Raw genomic sequence first — 13,917 nt, 5'->3', positions numbered from 1 at the left:
GTAGCGGGCATAAAAATTCCTAATCCTTCGAAGGAGTTCATGCCATTCAGAACTGAGGTTGGACACCTTGTCCAAATGACAAAGAGGTTAACCCCATCGTCAGCTAGCTGATAAGGTAGCGATGTCATCTGTGGGATGACGTCACATTCTGTTACCTAGGTAAGAAACGTTAAGATGACACAGTTATATCTTACTCGGAGCTCTGCACAAAGATCATGCCCAACGCCTGCTGATGAGCATCACTATTCCTTCTTGCCATTGTCTTGAAGGTCAAGGACACTTGCTCTTGGCGAGTATGCTGATTGGCTTCCTCTAATGTGAATCCGTACTGCACGACGGTGTTTCCTGCAACTCCTGCACAGGGCTCTGAAAATCATGTGCAAGTTCAGAAGAATTAAAGCACTGCTTATCACTGAAACCACATCCCTTCCTGCCAGAAATAAGTCAACTTGAATGTTTCCATTCAAAAACAAAAGTATGCCATATTCTTACAAACTTAAAGGGATGGGACTCAAAACAGGGACCTTTTGATCCCAGCTCGGACACCCTGTCCAACTGACCTAATACCCTCTCAGCAGCAGACAAGTTATAGATGTCATCTGTTGGATGTCACCCTGCTCCATCCTTTCCCCAGCAATATATGCACCTCAAGGGCCGCACAGTTGGGTACAGAGATTTATTTCCTTCTTATGCGCAAGTTTCACAGTAAAACAGTGTCTCATCCTTTGTATATCTTAACATATGCGCCACAAACCTTGCAGAGAGTGTTATTTTATGTATCTAAGCAGTAGTATTAGGATGGTCAATAGTGTGAGGTGAAATAGGGTTTAACGTCACATTCAAAAACTTTACTTATATAGCATCCATGTGTGTGTATGTGGCTGCTTGTACTAGTGCAAGCACGCTGAGGTACCATGCTACAGTTTAACATGGATACCTCGCTCAGACACAGTGTACCTCTTAGACTCCACAGACTTCAAGCTGACCAGTTTTATCCCCCTAATGTTTTCGCCAGCTGGAGTACCAAGTACAATCTTTTAACATCCCTTCGGGGATTGATCCACCAACCTTCCTCTCTCTGGAAGGATGCTCTATGCAATACACCACAAAGGTGGTACTAATAGTCTTAGGGTTAGGGCTACAACAATACACTTTGTGCCACACCTAAAAACTTGACATTTGAAAAAATAAGAAACACTTCCATAATCAAAGGAAATGAATATCCCAACAAAAACACACATTCTACACATTTTAGTCAAATGATAAGACATTGGTTAGAGACCTCCGCTCTTGAGTATACATACAGAAACTAGTATCCTACAATCTATGTGCATACAATTTTACATTTTCACCATACAGTTGTATCGGTTTGTATCAATACATGGCCACCTAATTTTAACAGCATGGCAACAGCAATTCAACCAGGCCTCACCAGACAGTTGGTCAACCCAGGGTTGCCCTCTCATTGTGGGCACCTCAGCCTATATTAGTTGACAAGCAAAGAGGAATGTAAAACCTACCCTGCACTGGAATTGCATTGCATTGCCTTATATTGTACTGTATTATGAATGTATATAGTGCACTTTCCAATTTATATTTTTTCAAGTGCGCTTAGACCATAATAAATCTTATTATCACTCCGGTCACTGGATCAGTGAGCGTTCGATTTTCTTTCTCAGCTCCCTGGGGAGTATACAACTTAAGCAGCATGTGAGGCGTTAGAAGGTAAACAGTCAAATAACCATCTCCTCCTACCAAATTAACTACCTACCAAATTGAAAGTCACTTGCCTATGGAGACACCATATGTTTAACAACATGTACATGAAGCAGGACTGCAGTCCTAGAAACTCAGGAGTGTAGGAATATCGAGGAATCTATTGGTGCACATTATTGTTGAGAGAGGAGACACTCACCCAGCTCGCAGTGTGTTCCTGTGTACTGAGTCTCACTGCAGTCACAGTTAAACTCCGCGTCCTTCCAGTGCTCGTCACAATAGCCCTCGAAACAGGTCTTCTCATAACAACCAGCTTCACACTCAGGATACAGAGCTGAAACAAACAAACAACTACAGTAACAAACATATAAAGCGACCAAAAAAATAAATGGAATCAAAATACAGCCATAAATTCAATCAAATGAATAGATACCTCAGAAATATTTTTTTAATTTACTTGTATGAGCTAATCTGAATCTCATATTAATGTAATTTCTATTTCAATGCCATGAACAAATTTCAGTGTGATTAAGATGCTCGACATCCTCAGGATTTCAGAGAACAAGTTAATAAATGGACAGATGGAAAGACGACAAAGCCATAAGCACAGCTGGACCTTCATTTTCAAACAAGTAAATAAAATAGTAAAATATTTCTCTGAATGGCACTGAATGTTAAAACATAAATATTGATCAAACTTCCAAAATTTCCAATGTTTCTCCACAGATGTCAATGTTTTGAAATGGATGATGTTGTTCTTGTACGAAGTCTCGACGTACCAGAAGAATTTCCCCTCTCGCGAGCCTTCGCTCCCAAGTTGATGATGGTGTCAGCAATCTTGAGTCCCCGGATGCATCCCTCGATGGACGGGATGAAGGTCACGCCGTCCATGACACCGCCCACGTACAGGTTGACAAAGGGGGCAGGTTCGACCATTGGGCGGCTCATTAAAACATCCTCTGAAAATCGAGATATCTTGAATAAACCAACAGTGACACATCCCTGATAGTAGTGACAGTAAGGTTTTTGTTTGTTTGTTGTTTAATGCCTCACTCAGCAATATTCCAGTCACATGACAGCGGTCTGTAAATAATATAGTGTGGACCAGACAATCCAGTGACAATCCAGTGATTGACATCATAAGCATCGACCCACGCCATTGGGATACAATGACATGCATCAACCAAGTCAGCGAGCCTGACCAACCGATCCAATTAGTCGCCTTTTACGACAAGCATAGTCACCTTTTCCTGCAAGTATGGGTTGCTGAAGACCTATTCTACCCCAGACCTACACGGGTCTGACAGTAAAGTCAAACCATGGATTGGATGTTCTGTATATGTTTACACTCCTCGTATTCTCTCAGTACCATGGAAGTATTATCACCATCATCATTCAAAGAAATATTGTGTACATCATCCATGTTCCATCCATGTATACCACTCAAGTTTTGGAAGGGATATTTTTTTATCTTTCCATGATACACAAAAATGATTTTCATGTCAAGTTTATATTTAAATAGAATGACGTATCTTATTATCCTTATCAAAAGTTGAGAGCACATCCTTCATGTATCATCCAAGTACCATTCATACAAGTATTATTGACGTAATGCCACAACACCAACCAGTCACCATTTATTACAAGAAACAAATACAACGTAAACATTTCATCCATCATGACAACATCAAAATCATTAGACATAAGTTTAAATTTGTAAATTTAAAAAATTTACTTTTCCAATTTGATCTTGTTGTCTCTGTTGTGTGTCCAAGGCCATAGTTAACTTTTTGGGGAAGGGGGGCAAGTATCACTTGTCCCCAACTTGATTCAAATAAAACTGTTTTCTATACGAAATCTAGGGGAGCAACTCCCCCCGACTGGCTACGGCACTGGTGTCACAAACCTTTCTCTGTTCTGTCAAATGGCAGACGTGCATATTTGTCAAGTCTGTAGCGTTCCACCCGGATGACCTTGGTCTCGCTGTGTACATGTAGCCGGGTGAAGTTGTAGAAATGTTCTGCAATCACTTGTTGCCACTGGCCGTCATTCAACATCTCTGGAAAAACAACGTCAGGTTTCCATCAGCTAAAAATATGTTGCTTTCCTCTTTGTATATCAGGGTGTGTACTGAATTTCAGTCACAAAATTCATGGCATGGCACAATCCAAAAGCACCAGTTTACCACTAGACCTATCTGAGTTTGGTGAAGAAATATTGTATAGGTTTTCTTGATCAGCTACAGAAACAAGCACTACTGACATTTTCAGTCTAAGTCAAAGTTGTTCCCATGGAAACTCGAAAAATAAATGATAAAAAAATCCCAAACTATTAAAAGGCTCCAGTTCACCACTAGACCTATCTTATCTAAGCTTGGTGAAGAAATATTGTACTGTTTTCAAGATCTGCTACGGAAACAAGCACTACCGCCATTTCCAGCCTAAATCAAAGTTATTGCCATGGAAAATCCAAAATTGATGTTTATAAAAACCCAAACTATCAAAAGTCACCAGAAATATTGAACGGTTTTCAAGATCTACTCTGGATGGCACAGACAGATGGGGTCCATTTTAATACCCCAAGTTCCCCCCCACCCTGCCACATAACCAGTTGCGGATAATTAAAAACAAGAGTCATTAGGAAATGACATATCCCCCCCGGTCTGGTGCAATTCGAAAATTGAGCTATTTATACATCACTTTTGGTTCATTGCCACTGGATACCCTCAGTTCAGTGAAGTCTAAATGCTGTTCAATACTTTTGCAATATCAGAAAACAGGAAAAGGCACCAGTTCACCACTAGACTGATCTGTATAGCACTTTTTTCAATAAATATTCAACAGTTTTGGAATTCTGCTCTGGAATGTGCACTACCCTCATTTTCCGTAAGTCAAACTTGTCATCATGGAAACAAAAAATAAGAAAAATAAAAATTTCACATCATCAAAAGGCACCAATTCACCACTAGACTGATCTGTATAGCAAGTTTCATCTAGAAATATTTAATGGTTTAGAGTTCTGCTCCAGAAACGGAAAGCGGATGAAGGACAGACCGACGGACATGCTGATTGCTTTTCCCCTGTTTTTCCAATCCGGGGGAGGGGATAAAAGGTTACAGACAATAAATAGATTATGTACAAATCGTTTACTTTCAACATTATATAATATTTCAAATGTTGAAAACTGTGAAAAGATAAATTAATTTTTAGGCAATTTACTTGAAAAAGGGACTGCTTGGATATATTTAAGGCATATATTAAAGGTACATTATCTCATTTCCAGGCCTTTTCAAGAATTCAAAAAATTCAAGCACTTTTAAAGACATCTAGACAGCAAGCACAACACTGGGATGAAGTACGATCCTACCATTTTTCAGTGTGATGGAGTCACTGATGATGTTCTTGTAGGAGTTGAAGGTGATGGTGATGGTGTTCCCGTCCGTCAACTTGAGCTGCACGAAGTTATTGAGGTGGTCGTGGGCGTACAGGAGCAGGGCGTCGGTTTGGAATGTCCGGAAACTCAGGATGATGGTGTCCATCAGGATCTCCGGGTGGGAGGTCATGTTGTAGAAGAGGAAGGAGTCGTCTGCTGCATGTCCGCTGAAGGTCACCGAGTCACGGTTGATGTCTGTAAAACACATAAGTGATCAGTATGTTTCATAGTCTTTAATCACCATTAAGAGTGAGTGAGTATGGTGTAATGCCCCATTTAGCAATATTCCAGCAATATCACATCGGGGAACACTACAAATGGACTTCGCACATTGAACCCATGTGGGGAATCGAACCCAGGTCTTTGGCACACCGCCCCTCAGCACTTAAGGTGAAAGGAAAGGAAGGAAAATTAGGATCCTTAATAAGTGTGGGACAAATTTTCTACTTGAGTACCCAATCCCCTATTAACTAACCTTACCCACTGCATTTCTTGAGTGGGGTACAAAATGTCTGATTGGGAACTGTTTTACCAAACATACATGAACAAATATGTTCTTGACAAGGTTTCCTGTCCAAAATTTGATAAACATTGTATTCAACATGGATATCCCTTTCATTATATACTGCGTCTGATTAACATTTTTTGGAAAAACGTTGATTCAGTTTGGAACAGTCTGGCTGGCTGTTTCTCTTCAAGGAAGAGATGATAATTTTTTTAAGGGACCTACCCATTTGTCATGGACATCCAATGAATATGTTTTGAGTGTGTAATTCTATCTCTCTGTCTCCCCACCACCCAGAAAAAAAAAAAAAAATGAAGTCCTTGCATTTAAGATCATTACTGGGCAGAAAGGATCAGCCCTCAATATCACATTGTCCTGTTGATGTCTCTCTGTGGCTACTGTTGCACCTACCGACTTCACACTTGAGGCCGTGATGGGACCACTTTTCTTTGCACTTGCACTGGTAGGAGTCCCAGGCCTCGACACACGTCCCTCCGTTATCACATGGGTTTGGCCAGCACGACGACACACACCCTTTATATACGCCACCCATACTGCAAATGCATACAAAATATACATGACTGATAGGACTATTGCCTATTAACATACATTTTTTAATAAAGTTTTATCCCTTTAAGTTATAATAACTTTCAAGTACTAATTTTATTAGTTATTTTACTATTGCTAAGAGACGATGTATTTGAGAGCTTACCTTGCATCAATAGCTTTCTCTAAGTTTTGGAACTTTCCATTATACAGAAAACCTCGAATACAGCCAGTAAAACCAGGAGTTCTCTCCCCTGTCTTCTCAGCAAGCCTGAATACAACACAAGGAAATCATTGTAATATGCATGAAACCAAAAACTTCAGAAACATAAAAGCAAGCTGTCTGTCCTCAAAATGCTCTGCCATCATGTACTAACACAAAATGCTCTGCTATCGCTCTGCTATCACATGCTTACACAAAATGCTCTGCCATCATGTACTAACACAAAATGCTCTGCTATCGCTCTGCTATCACATGCTTACACAAAATGCTCTGCCATCATGTACTAACACAAAATGCTCTGCCATTACGTGCTTACACAAAATGATCTGCCATCACGTGATCCCACAAAATGTTCTGTCATGAGCTTATGTTTATATGGAACACTCACTCATCACATGCATCTGCTGGCATGTAAGACATAGACCCACAGTTTCCGAGGTGTATAGGTGGATATTAGGGCTGGGACGATACACCAACTGTGTGATGCGATACATATCACGATACCTTGTTCACAATACAATACGTATCATGATACTTGCATGTGCTCTGTGGTGCCTTAGCCATCTTTTTTTTCATACACAGGATTGCAAAATACCTGGCACACTGACGATTTACAGTTGGCTGTGTCATGTATGGTGCAATGGACAAAAATGTTTACGTTTCACTGCCATTTTTCACTACGAATTAGTGTCTGGTTTAACAATAAATACAGAAAACATTTAAGGTATGAATCAATATCTTTTGACTTAATGTGCCACTGTGTTTAATACCTGTATCGAGAAGTAAATAAATCGCTATCCACCATTGCATCGTCCCACCACTAGTGGATATCCCTACAGTTTTGGCTGTGAGACCTTTGAAGCTTAGCACTGATTAGGAATGCAACACTGCATTGTGAGCCTCTATCAATCAGACACATATGAAATATAATCCATTTTATTCATGACACCACATGCTATTTAGCGTCCAGAAAAAAACCAAAACAAAACATTTCAATAGTGAAATGTAACTGTTTCCATGACAATAACACCCACCTTTCTGGTATTCCGCCAACCATAAGCATCCCATTAAACAGCGTCTCCTGTTGCTGAAGAGCGTCTGGCAGCTCCACAAGCTGTCTCTTCCCATCCAACGTCAGTCGCATGTTGTAGGGGTCGCGCTCGATGCCGACTGTGTGCCAGTCATCGCCGTCCAGGGCACTTGCTGTGTAGAGGGTGTGGGAGATGTGTTGACCATTGATGTAGAAGTTGAAAGCCACCTGGTGAGCTGAAAGCAGGGAGTCCCCAATATTAATGCGATATTCATCATAAGGTGAGGTGAAATGGGATTTAACATAGCGTTCAAGAGTATTTAATTTACATAGCGACGTTCATATGAGGCTGCTTTACTAGCCTGGACTTATGTTAGTTTTACAGTGCTAGCCCACTGAGATAGGTCAGAGTTTAACATGGGTGCCCCACTCAGACACAGTACAGTCAAGTCCCATTAAACCGACATTGTTGGTTGCATATGATTATGTCGGATTAACAAGTATGTCAGATAAATGAAATTAGGTACTATCAACGTTTGTGATTGAAAATGGGACAACTACACGATAGTTTAACACAATTTATGACTGATTCAAAATACTTTTTAAAGCATAGTCTGGAATGGAAGTCGCCAATTTGAAACTTGTGCCGCAATGCTTAAGAAAGCTGCTTTCTTACTTGCTAATGTTGACTTCCTGTTAGTAATTTTCATTGGTCGGTCAAAGTTCGCGAAAGGTCGTTCTGACGTGACTTGTAATGGGATATCCTCAGTGGTCGTGAGAACTTGTACCCGATTTTATGAGATTGCGGTAATCTAGGCATGTGATTAATCCTGTTTTGTTTATTTAAAGCAGTAATTGTTTATTGTTAAGCAAATTTATCTCTGCAGCCGTTGAAATATGCAACTACTCGCCGACTCGTCTCGCATCACAACACGGGGCTGTATCCTCGCGGGCAGATGACCACGGAGTACGCTGATCACTGTGTCGGATTTACGAGACTGATTAATGAGTGATTTCGGTAATTCTTTGCAAATTAGGTGTGTCGGAGTCGGAGTGCGAGACTGTCGGATTAACGGGTCTAAATAGCACTGATTTAATCGGTTCCCATCATTAGTGTCGAATAAAGCCGACTGTCGGATTAACGGGTGTTGGATTAAAGAGACTTCACTGTAGATGTATACTGACTCCAAGCCAATCAGTCCGGCAGTCCATCACTAGGACACTGGGCGAGTATGGTTTTATACCACGTTCAGCAATGTTCCCCGGAACTCAGAGGGGCACCAGAAAGGCCCATGTACCCATGTGGGAAATGAAATCTTCTGCATGAAAACGATCACTTTAACAACTAGACTACCTTAGCATCCTACAAATATGAATGAAGGAATCATGAACGTACTATCTACAATCTTGATCAAGAAACTGTTGGCATTGGTGTCAGTTTTGTTCTGGTAGATGAGCAGTGCGGTGGTCTGGTGTGTCTTGAAGCTGAGGTAGAGATCTCCTCGCACCCACGGCCGCTGCCGGATGTAGCTGTTCTCTTGGGTGATGGTGATGGCTTGGTCCAGTGGCTGGTTCACTGCAAGCAGACGCACACAAGTGGCCATATTGCTGTATCGCATTAGCATCAATGCAGAATGTTAATGTTAGAGATAAGTATCTCAAAATGTATTATTCAATTAGGAGCATCAAACACTCAATAATACCTACAAATCAGAAAACACTTTTTATCGACATTTGAAATATAAATGTAATCTTTATATGTGCACTCAGCAGCCTTGAGCCAGACATGAAATACAGGGTCCTACCAAGTATTAACTTGAATCACATCCAGCAACATTTCCCCAAACAGATTCCTTGAACAGTTTACTTAACACCCCCTTCCCAAAACTCTAAATGCCTCCCACCTCACTTCTTAAACATTTTGTTGAAAATCTACTAAATAATTTATTGTGGCCTTATTTGAGTCCACCATGCAGGTTATTTTTCTCCCACTAAACATACCATTTCCCCAGCAGCGTAGAGGACCAAGAGATAGAGTTGCCTCCCCTTGAATGTGCTCCATCTCACTCTGGAGGATTGTGATGTCCACCAATGGAAGCTGACTCTTTACTCCGTTGAAACCGACATCTTCTCTCCACGTGTCAGAAGCTGACAACAAAGAATGTCAGTCTACAGGACAGAAGGTCAAAGGGCAGATGACAAGACAATCATTCGATTCATTAGACGTCACAAAACGTTGACTGTTTGATTGGCATTCTAGAAGTTGGCAAAATAAGCAAGGAAAAAGTACAACTTAACATCACTAAACATCAAACCTTAACCACATTTGGAAAACAAATTGTTTCTTATTCAACAGTGACTTCAATACTTGATTATATACTGATTTTCTGTTTCATGTATGTTTTTGTCAATGGGGAATATATTTGCTCCATCTGAAAAAGGAATCGTGTTAAATTTCAGGGTGATCATCTGCAGTGGTTATAAAATTTGTGATCAGTCCAAATGTTTGTTTGTTTGTGTATTTGTTGTTTAAAGCCGCACTCAAAAATATTCCAGCTAATTAAAAGTGTCCTGTGAATAAGTGAATCTGGACCAGACAAACTAGTGATAATGTGTACAATGTTCCATGCCGCCAAGGTGAGATGACATGTAATCGTAAGTCCCCAAGTCTGACCATCCAATCCACTACATCGCATCACATGACAAGCATAGGTTACCCAGGATGTACTCTAACCTAGAAACCCCATGTGGTGCTTCAGGGGTTGGTGTCACAATAACACATCCAGGTCCAAGTTTGTTTGTTTGTTTGTTGTATAACACCGCACTCAGCAATATTTCAGCTATATGACGGCGGTCTGTAATTAATTGAGTCTTGTCCAGACAAACCAGTGATTGATGTCATGAGCATCGATCCACACAATTGGGATACGATGACATGCATCAACCAAGTCAGCGAGCCTGACCACCCCATTCCATTAGTCACCTCTTACGACAAGCATGGGTTGCTGAAGACCTATTCTACCCCAGATCTTCACGGGTCTTCACGGATCTTCACGGGGCCAGGGCCATGTGAATAATGTGTACACAAGCTGATTGTAATCACATAATGGGCACGGGTGGCTCAGTGGTCCAAGGCGTGCTACGATCCAGTGAGTTCAAATCTCAGATTCACCCTGAATGTGAGCCTGATCACCCAATCCATATAGCTGCCTTATACGACAAATATAGGGGGCTGTGGGCCTACTGTACCCTGGAATACCCATGGGATCAATACACAGGTAAGCTATGGGTTCCACACGACCTGGACATAAAACCCACCATGATCACAGAAGCACTTCTGTCCGTCGCATGAGTCCCTTCCATCACAGTCACAGTAGCCAGACTTGTGGTTGCTGAGGTAGTCCACGATCTCTCCGTTCGCTGCCTTGAACCATGTCTTCATCCCCAGCTGCAGGGGCGCCTGTCGGCATCGGTATGCTACGTGTTGACGGCACTCGTAGGAGAACAGTGTCAGTGTCCGCAGCTGCTCTCGGCTCATGCCTCTGCAAGTTGGAATAAGTTAGTGTGAATGTTCCAATAGCTATCAGTCTAGTTCCAGGATTGTTGTACGTAATCAGGCTTCTCATCAACAATACTAATTCTAAGAACTAATGGACAGGCAGCTCTACAGACAGGCAGAACCACCTGTTTACTTTCAAGAATACAAAACATGACCCTACACAAAAATATAACAAATATTCACTAGATGCCTACCACTTTAGATCGTTAAACAATCCGTAGTTTGACAACAAATACTATTAGTCACATGACTAATTTTCTGGTTTTTTTATTGGCTAACTTGATGATTTGGCCAACTTGTTGACGATAATTTGGGTGATGAGAAATTAATTGTCAGTCATGAAATAGAAGACTGAGTCTGTCTTTCTGAAAATTAAGGCGACATCCCCTCGTATCAGGGTGCAGACCGAATTGTGGCCTGTAAATAATGAAGTCTTTGCCAACCGAAACAGTGGATGACTGTATGAACAACGATCCAATCCACACCATCCGGAAAATAGAAATACACAACTAAACTTTTGGTAGAGATAATCAGATATTTTGTTCTATTTAAATATACACTTGACACGTTATGAGAATCAGTGTTGGGTATCATGGAAAGATAAGAATATCTATCATGAGTTGAGTTGTATTGTTTGGCTGTCCATGCCAGTTTATGCGCTAATCTGATCTAATGTGAAACTGACTTAAGCCATGAATGACAATGTTAGTCTCATCAACGCCTAAAACAGATAGTACAAGTGAGCCAAGAGGAGACAGTACCTGTAATCGAGATGGTAGCGGACGTCATTCATCATGCTCCCCCTGACAGTGGTATTGAGGCGGAAGTTGTGGTCAATCACTGTTTCCCCGTACATGTGATCGTTGTGCATCTTGTTCATGTGACACTGGACGTACACAGGGTCAAGGTTACCGCTGCCATCAAGGTCAATGAGGTACACACCAGATGTGTTGCGGCCAGATTGAAAGTAAGCGTCACATGTTCTTGGATATTTGGCTGAAGCAAAGTCAAATAAGAAAATTAATCAAAGGCGTACTAAATGTAGTATGTTGCAGGCAGTAAAAGTATCTGAGAGAGGATTTTGATATTTTGGACCTCTCCGTTTTAAAAATGCTGGATCTGCCCTTGTTTATTGATCTGAGGCCAAAGTCAAGGTTGTCGTGTAACAGCATGAAACTTCATAAAATGATTCTTTAACTTATTACCTTTATCTACAAGAATCACAAAATGCCTAAAGGCAAGGTCTTTAATTTCTTTATCTTTGTCACTCATTTTAACTTTAAACATGGTTTGTGAGTGTGTCAGTCAGTTGGGAATAAATCAAGTTCACTTTGTGAGAGGATGAAGTGGATCTAATAAAACTTTGAACACTATTTCACTTATTTCATGGCATTTCTGCAAAATAGAAATAGCAGGATAGCACAAAGTGACGGTAATCCAGGAACAGGTATGTTTGTTTGTTGTTTAATAACAGCAATATTCCGGTTATATGACGTTGGTCTGTAAATAATCGAGTCTGGACCAGACAATCAAGTGATTGACAACATGAGCATTGATCCACGCAATAAGGATCGATGACATGCATCAACCATGTCCGCGACCTTGACCACCCGATCCCGTTAGTCGCCTCTTATGACAATCTCCATTTACGGCAAGCACGGGTTGGTATATCTGGGATGTGAACTCATGATCAGCAGATCCTAGCCTGACTAAGGGACACAAGTCTACGCACATGACATAGTTAACCAGGAGGCCAGTGTACTCACAGAAGTGGCAGGCCTTCCCCTCATAGTGTTGGGGACAGTCGCACTGTACGCCATCCCAGTCAGACAGACACTCGCTGTTGTGTTCGCAGATGTTGTCAGCAGCGCAGTAGTTGACGAGGTGGCAGCCATCCAGCTTGATGCCGACTGCGGCGCTGGTGTCGATGGTGTTGATGGGGTCTATCTTCTTGTCCTGGATCTTGATGGCTTTCATACAGCCCACAAACCCTTCAGAATCTGCCCAATATATATATAGAAGTGTTAGTGAAACTAGGCCAGGTGGCTTTAATGATGACAAGTACTGGTGGATCATGGAGTGAGTGAGTGAGTGAGTATGGTTTTACGCCACTTTTAGCAATATTCCAGCAATATCATGGCGGGGGACACCAGAAATGGGTTTCAAACATTGTACCCATGTCGGGAATCGAACCCGGGTGTTCGTTTTAACCACTGGGCTACCCGACCGCCCCTGGTGGATCATCAAAGTTTTAGAGGCGATCATGAAGGATGAAAAGCAAGGGTACAGAGACCTTTATGACCCTATGACAGAGAGAGTCCAAAGTAGGAATTAAAGAACTTTTGCATATCTTGTCACTCACTTTTATATCGTCGGAGCCCATACCCCAGCACAATCTTGCCTCGCTGTCGTAAAGTCTGAGTAAAGTGGGATGTGGTTCTTGTCGTCTCGTCCACATTGATCTTGGCTTTGCTGTGGAGAGACACTTGCTGTTATTGGATATCTTAATGGCATTGTTAAAAAATGTCCATCCCGGTTTGACCAGCATTGTTAATGATAGTTTGATAGGTAGGAAAATATCTTGGGAATAATTCCCAGTTTCTCTTTTCAGTGTAACCTCCATGCATGCATAAACACACGGAGCACACGATATGTGGCCATTCATTGTTAGATACAGCAGTGAAACCCGTTATCGTGAAATATATGCCAATAACATGAATGCCAAATATCTACCTGGTACTTAATATTTACCTCTGAATGAACTGTTGCATAAGTTTACTTCTGATTTTCTAAAGCATTCCAACATCTTTCAACAGTCACATATCAATAGACTTATTATTGACTTTCTATAGCATTCCAACATCTTAAGTTTCAACAAGCACACATCAATAAATTTACTCTTGATT

At 41.2% G+C, this 13,917-nt stretch overlaps 1 protein-coding gene across 6 annotated transcripts in view; it reads right to left on the bottom strand.

Moving 5' to 3' along the window:
* The window catches only part of LOC124135653 (contactin-associated protein-like 2), a 189,794-nt gene that overhangs the window by 24,921 nt on the left and 150,956 nt on the right, over positions 1 to 13,917 (bottom strand). For all 6 annotated transcript variants that reach the window (XM_046501090.2, XM_046501096.2, XM_046501095.2 and 3 more), the window contains 14 exons: positions 13,374 to 13,483; positions 12,778 to 13,011; positions 11,773 to 12,007; positions 10,771 to 10,994; positions 9,454 to 9,600; positions 8,849 to 9,028; positions 7,457 to 7,688; positions 6,366 to 6,470; positions 6,065 to 6,207; positions 5,083 to 5,343; positions 3,623 to 3,775; positions 2,496 to 2,675; positions 1,916 to 2,050; positions 195 to 366 (listed from right to left, as the gene is read on the bottom strand). In XM_046501090.2, coding sequence (XP_046357046.2) covers positions 195 to 366; positions 1,916 to 2,050; positions 2,496 to 2,675; positions 3,623 to 3,775; positions 5,083 to 5,343; positions 6,065 to 6,207; positions 6,366 to 6,470; positions 7,457 to 7,688; positions 8,849 to 9,028; positions 9,454 to 9,600; positions 10,771 to 10,994; positions 11,773 to 12,007; positions 12,778 to 13,011; positions 13,374 to 13,483 — 2,511 coding nt within the window. The remainder of the gene's footprint in view (positions 1 to 194; positions 367 to 1,915; positions 2,051 to 2,495; positions 2,676 to 3,622; positions 3,776 to 5,082; positions 5,344 to 6,064; positions 6,208 to 6,365; positions 6,471 to 7,456; positions 7,689 to 8,848; positions 9,029 to 9,453; positions 9,601 to 10,770; positions 10,995 to 11,772; positions 12,008 to 12,777; positions 13,012 to 13,373; positions 13,484 to 13,917) is intronic.

The sequence above is a fragment of the Haliotis rufescens genome, unplaced genomic scaffold (assembly GCF_023055435.1).
Source record: "Haliotis rufescens isolate VD_foot unplaced genomic scaffold, xgHalRufe1.0.p SCAF_2, whole genome shotgun sequence".
Lineage (NCBI taxonomy): Eukaryota > Metazoa > Mollusca > Gastropoda > Lepetellida > Haliotidae > Haliotis > Haliotis rufescens.
This window is presented reverse-complemented; position numbering and strand designations above follow the sequence as displayed.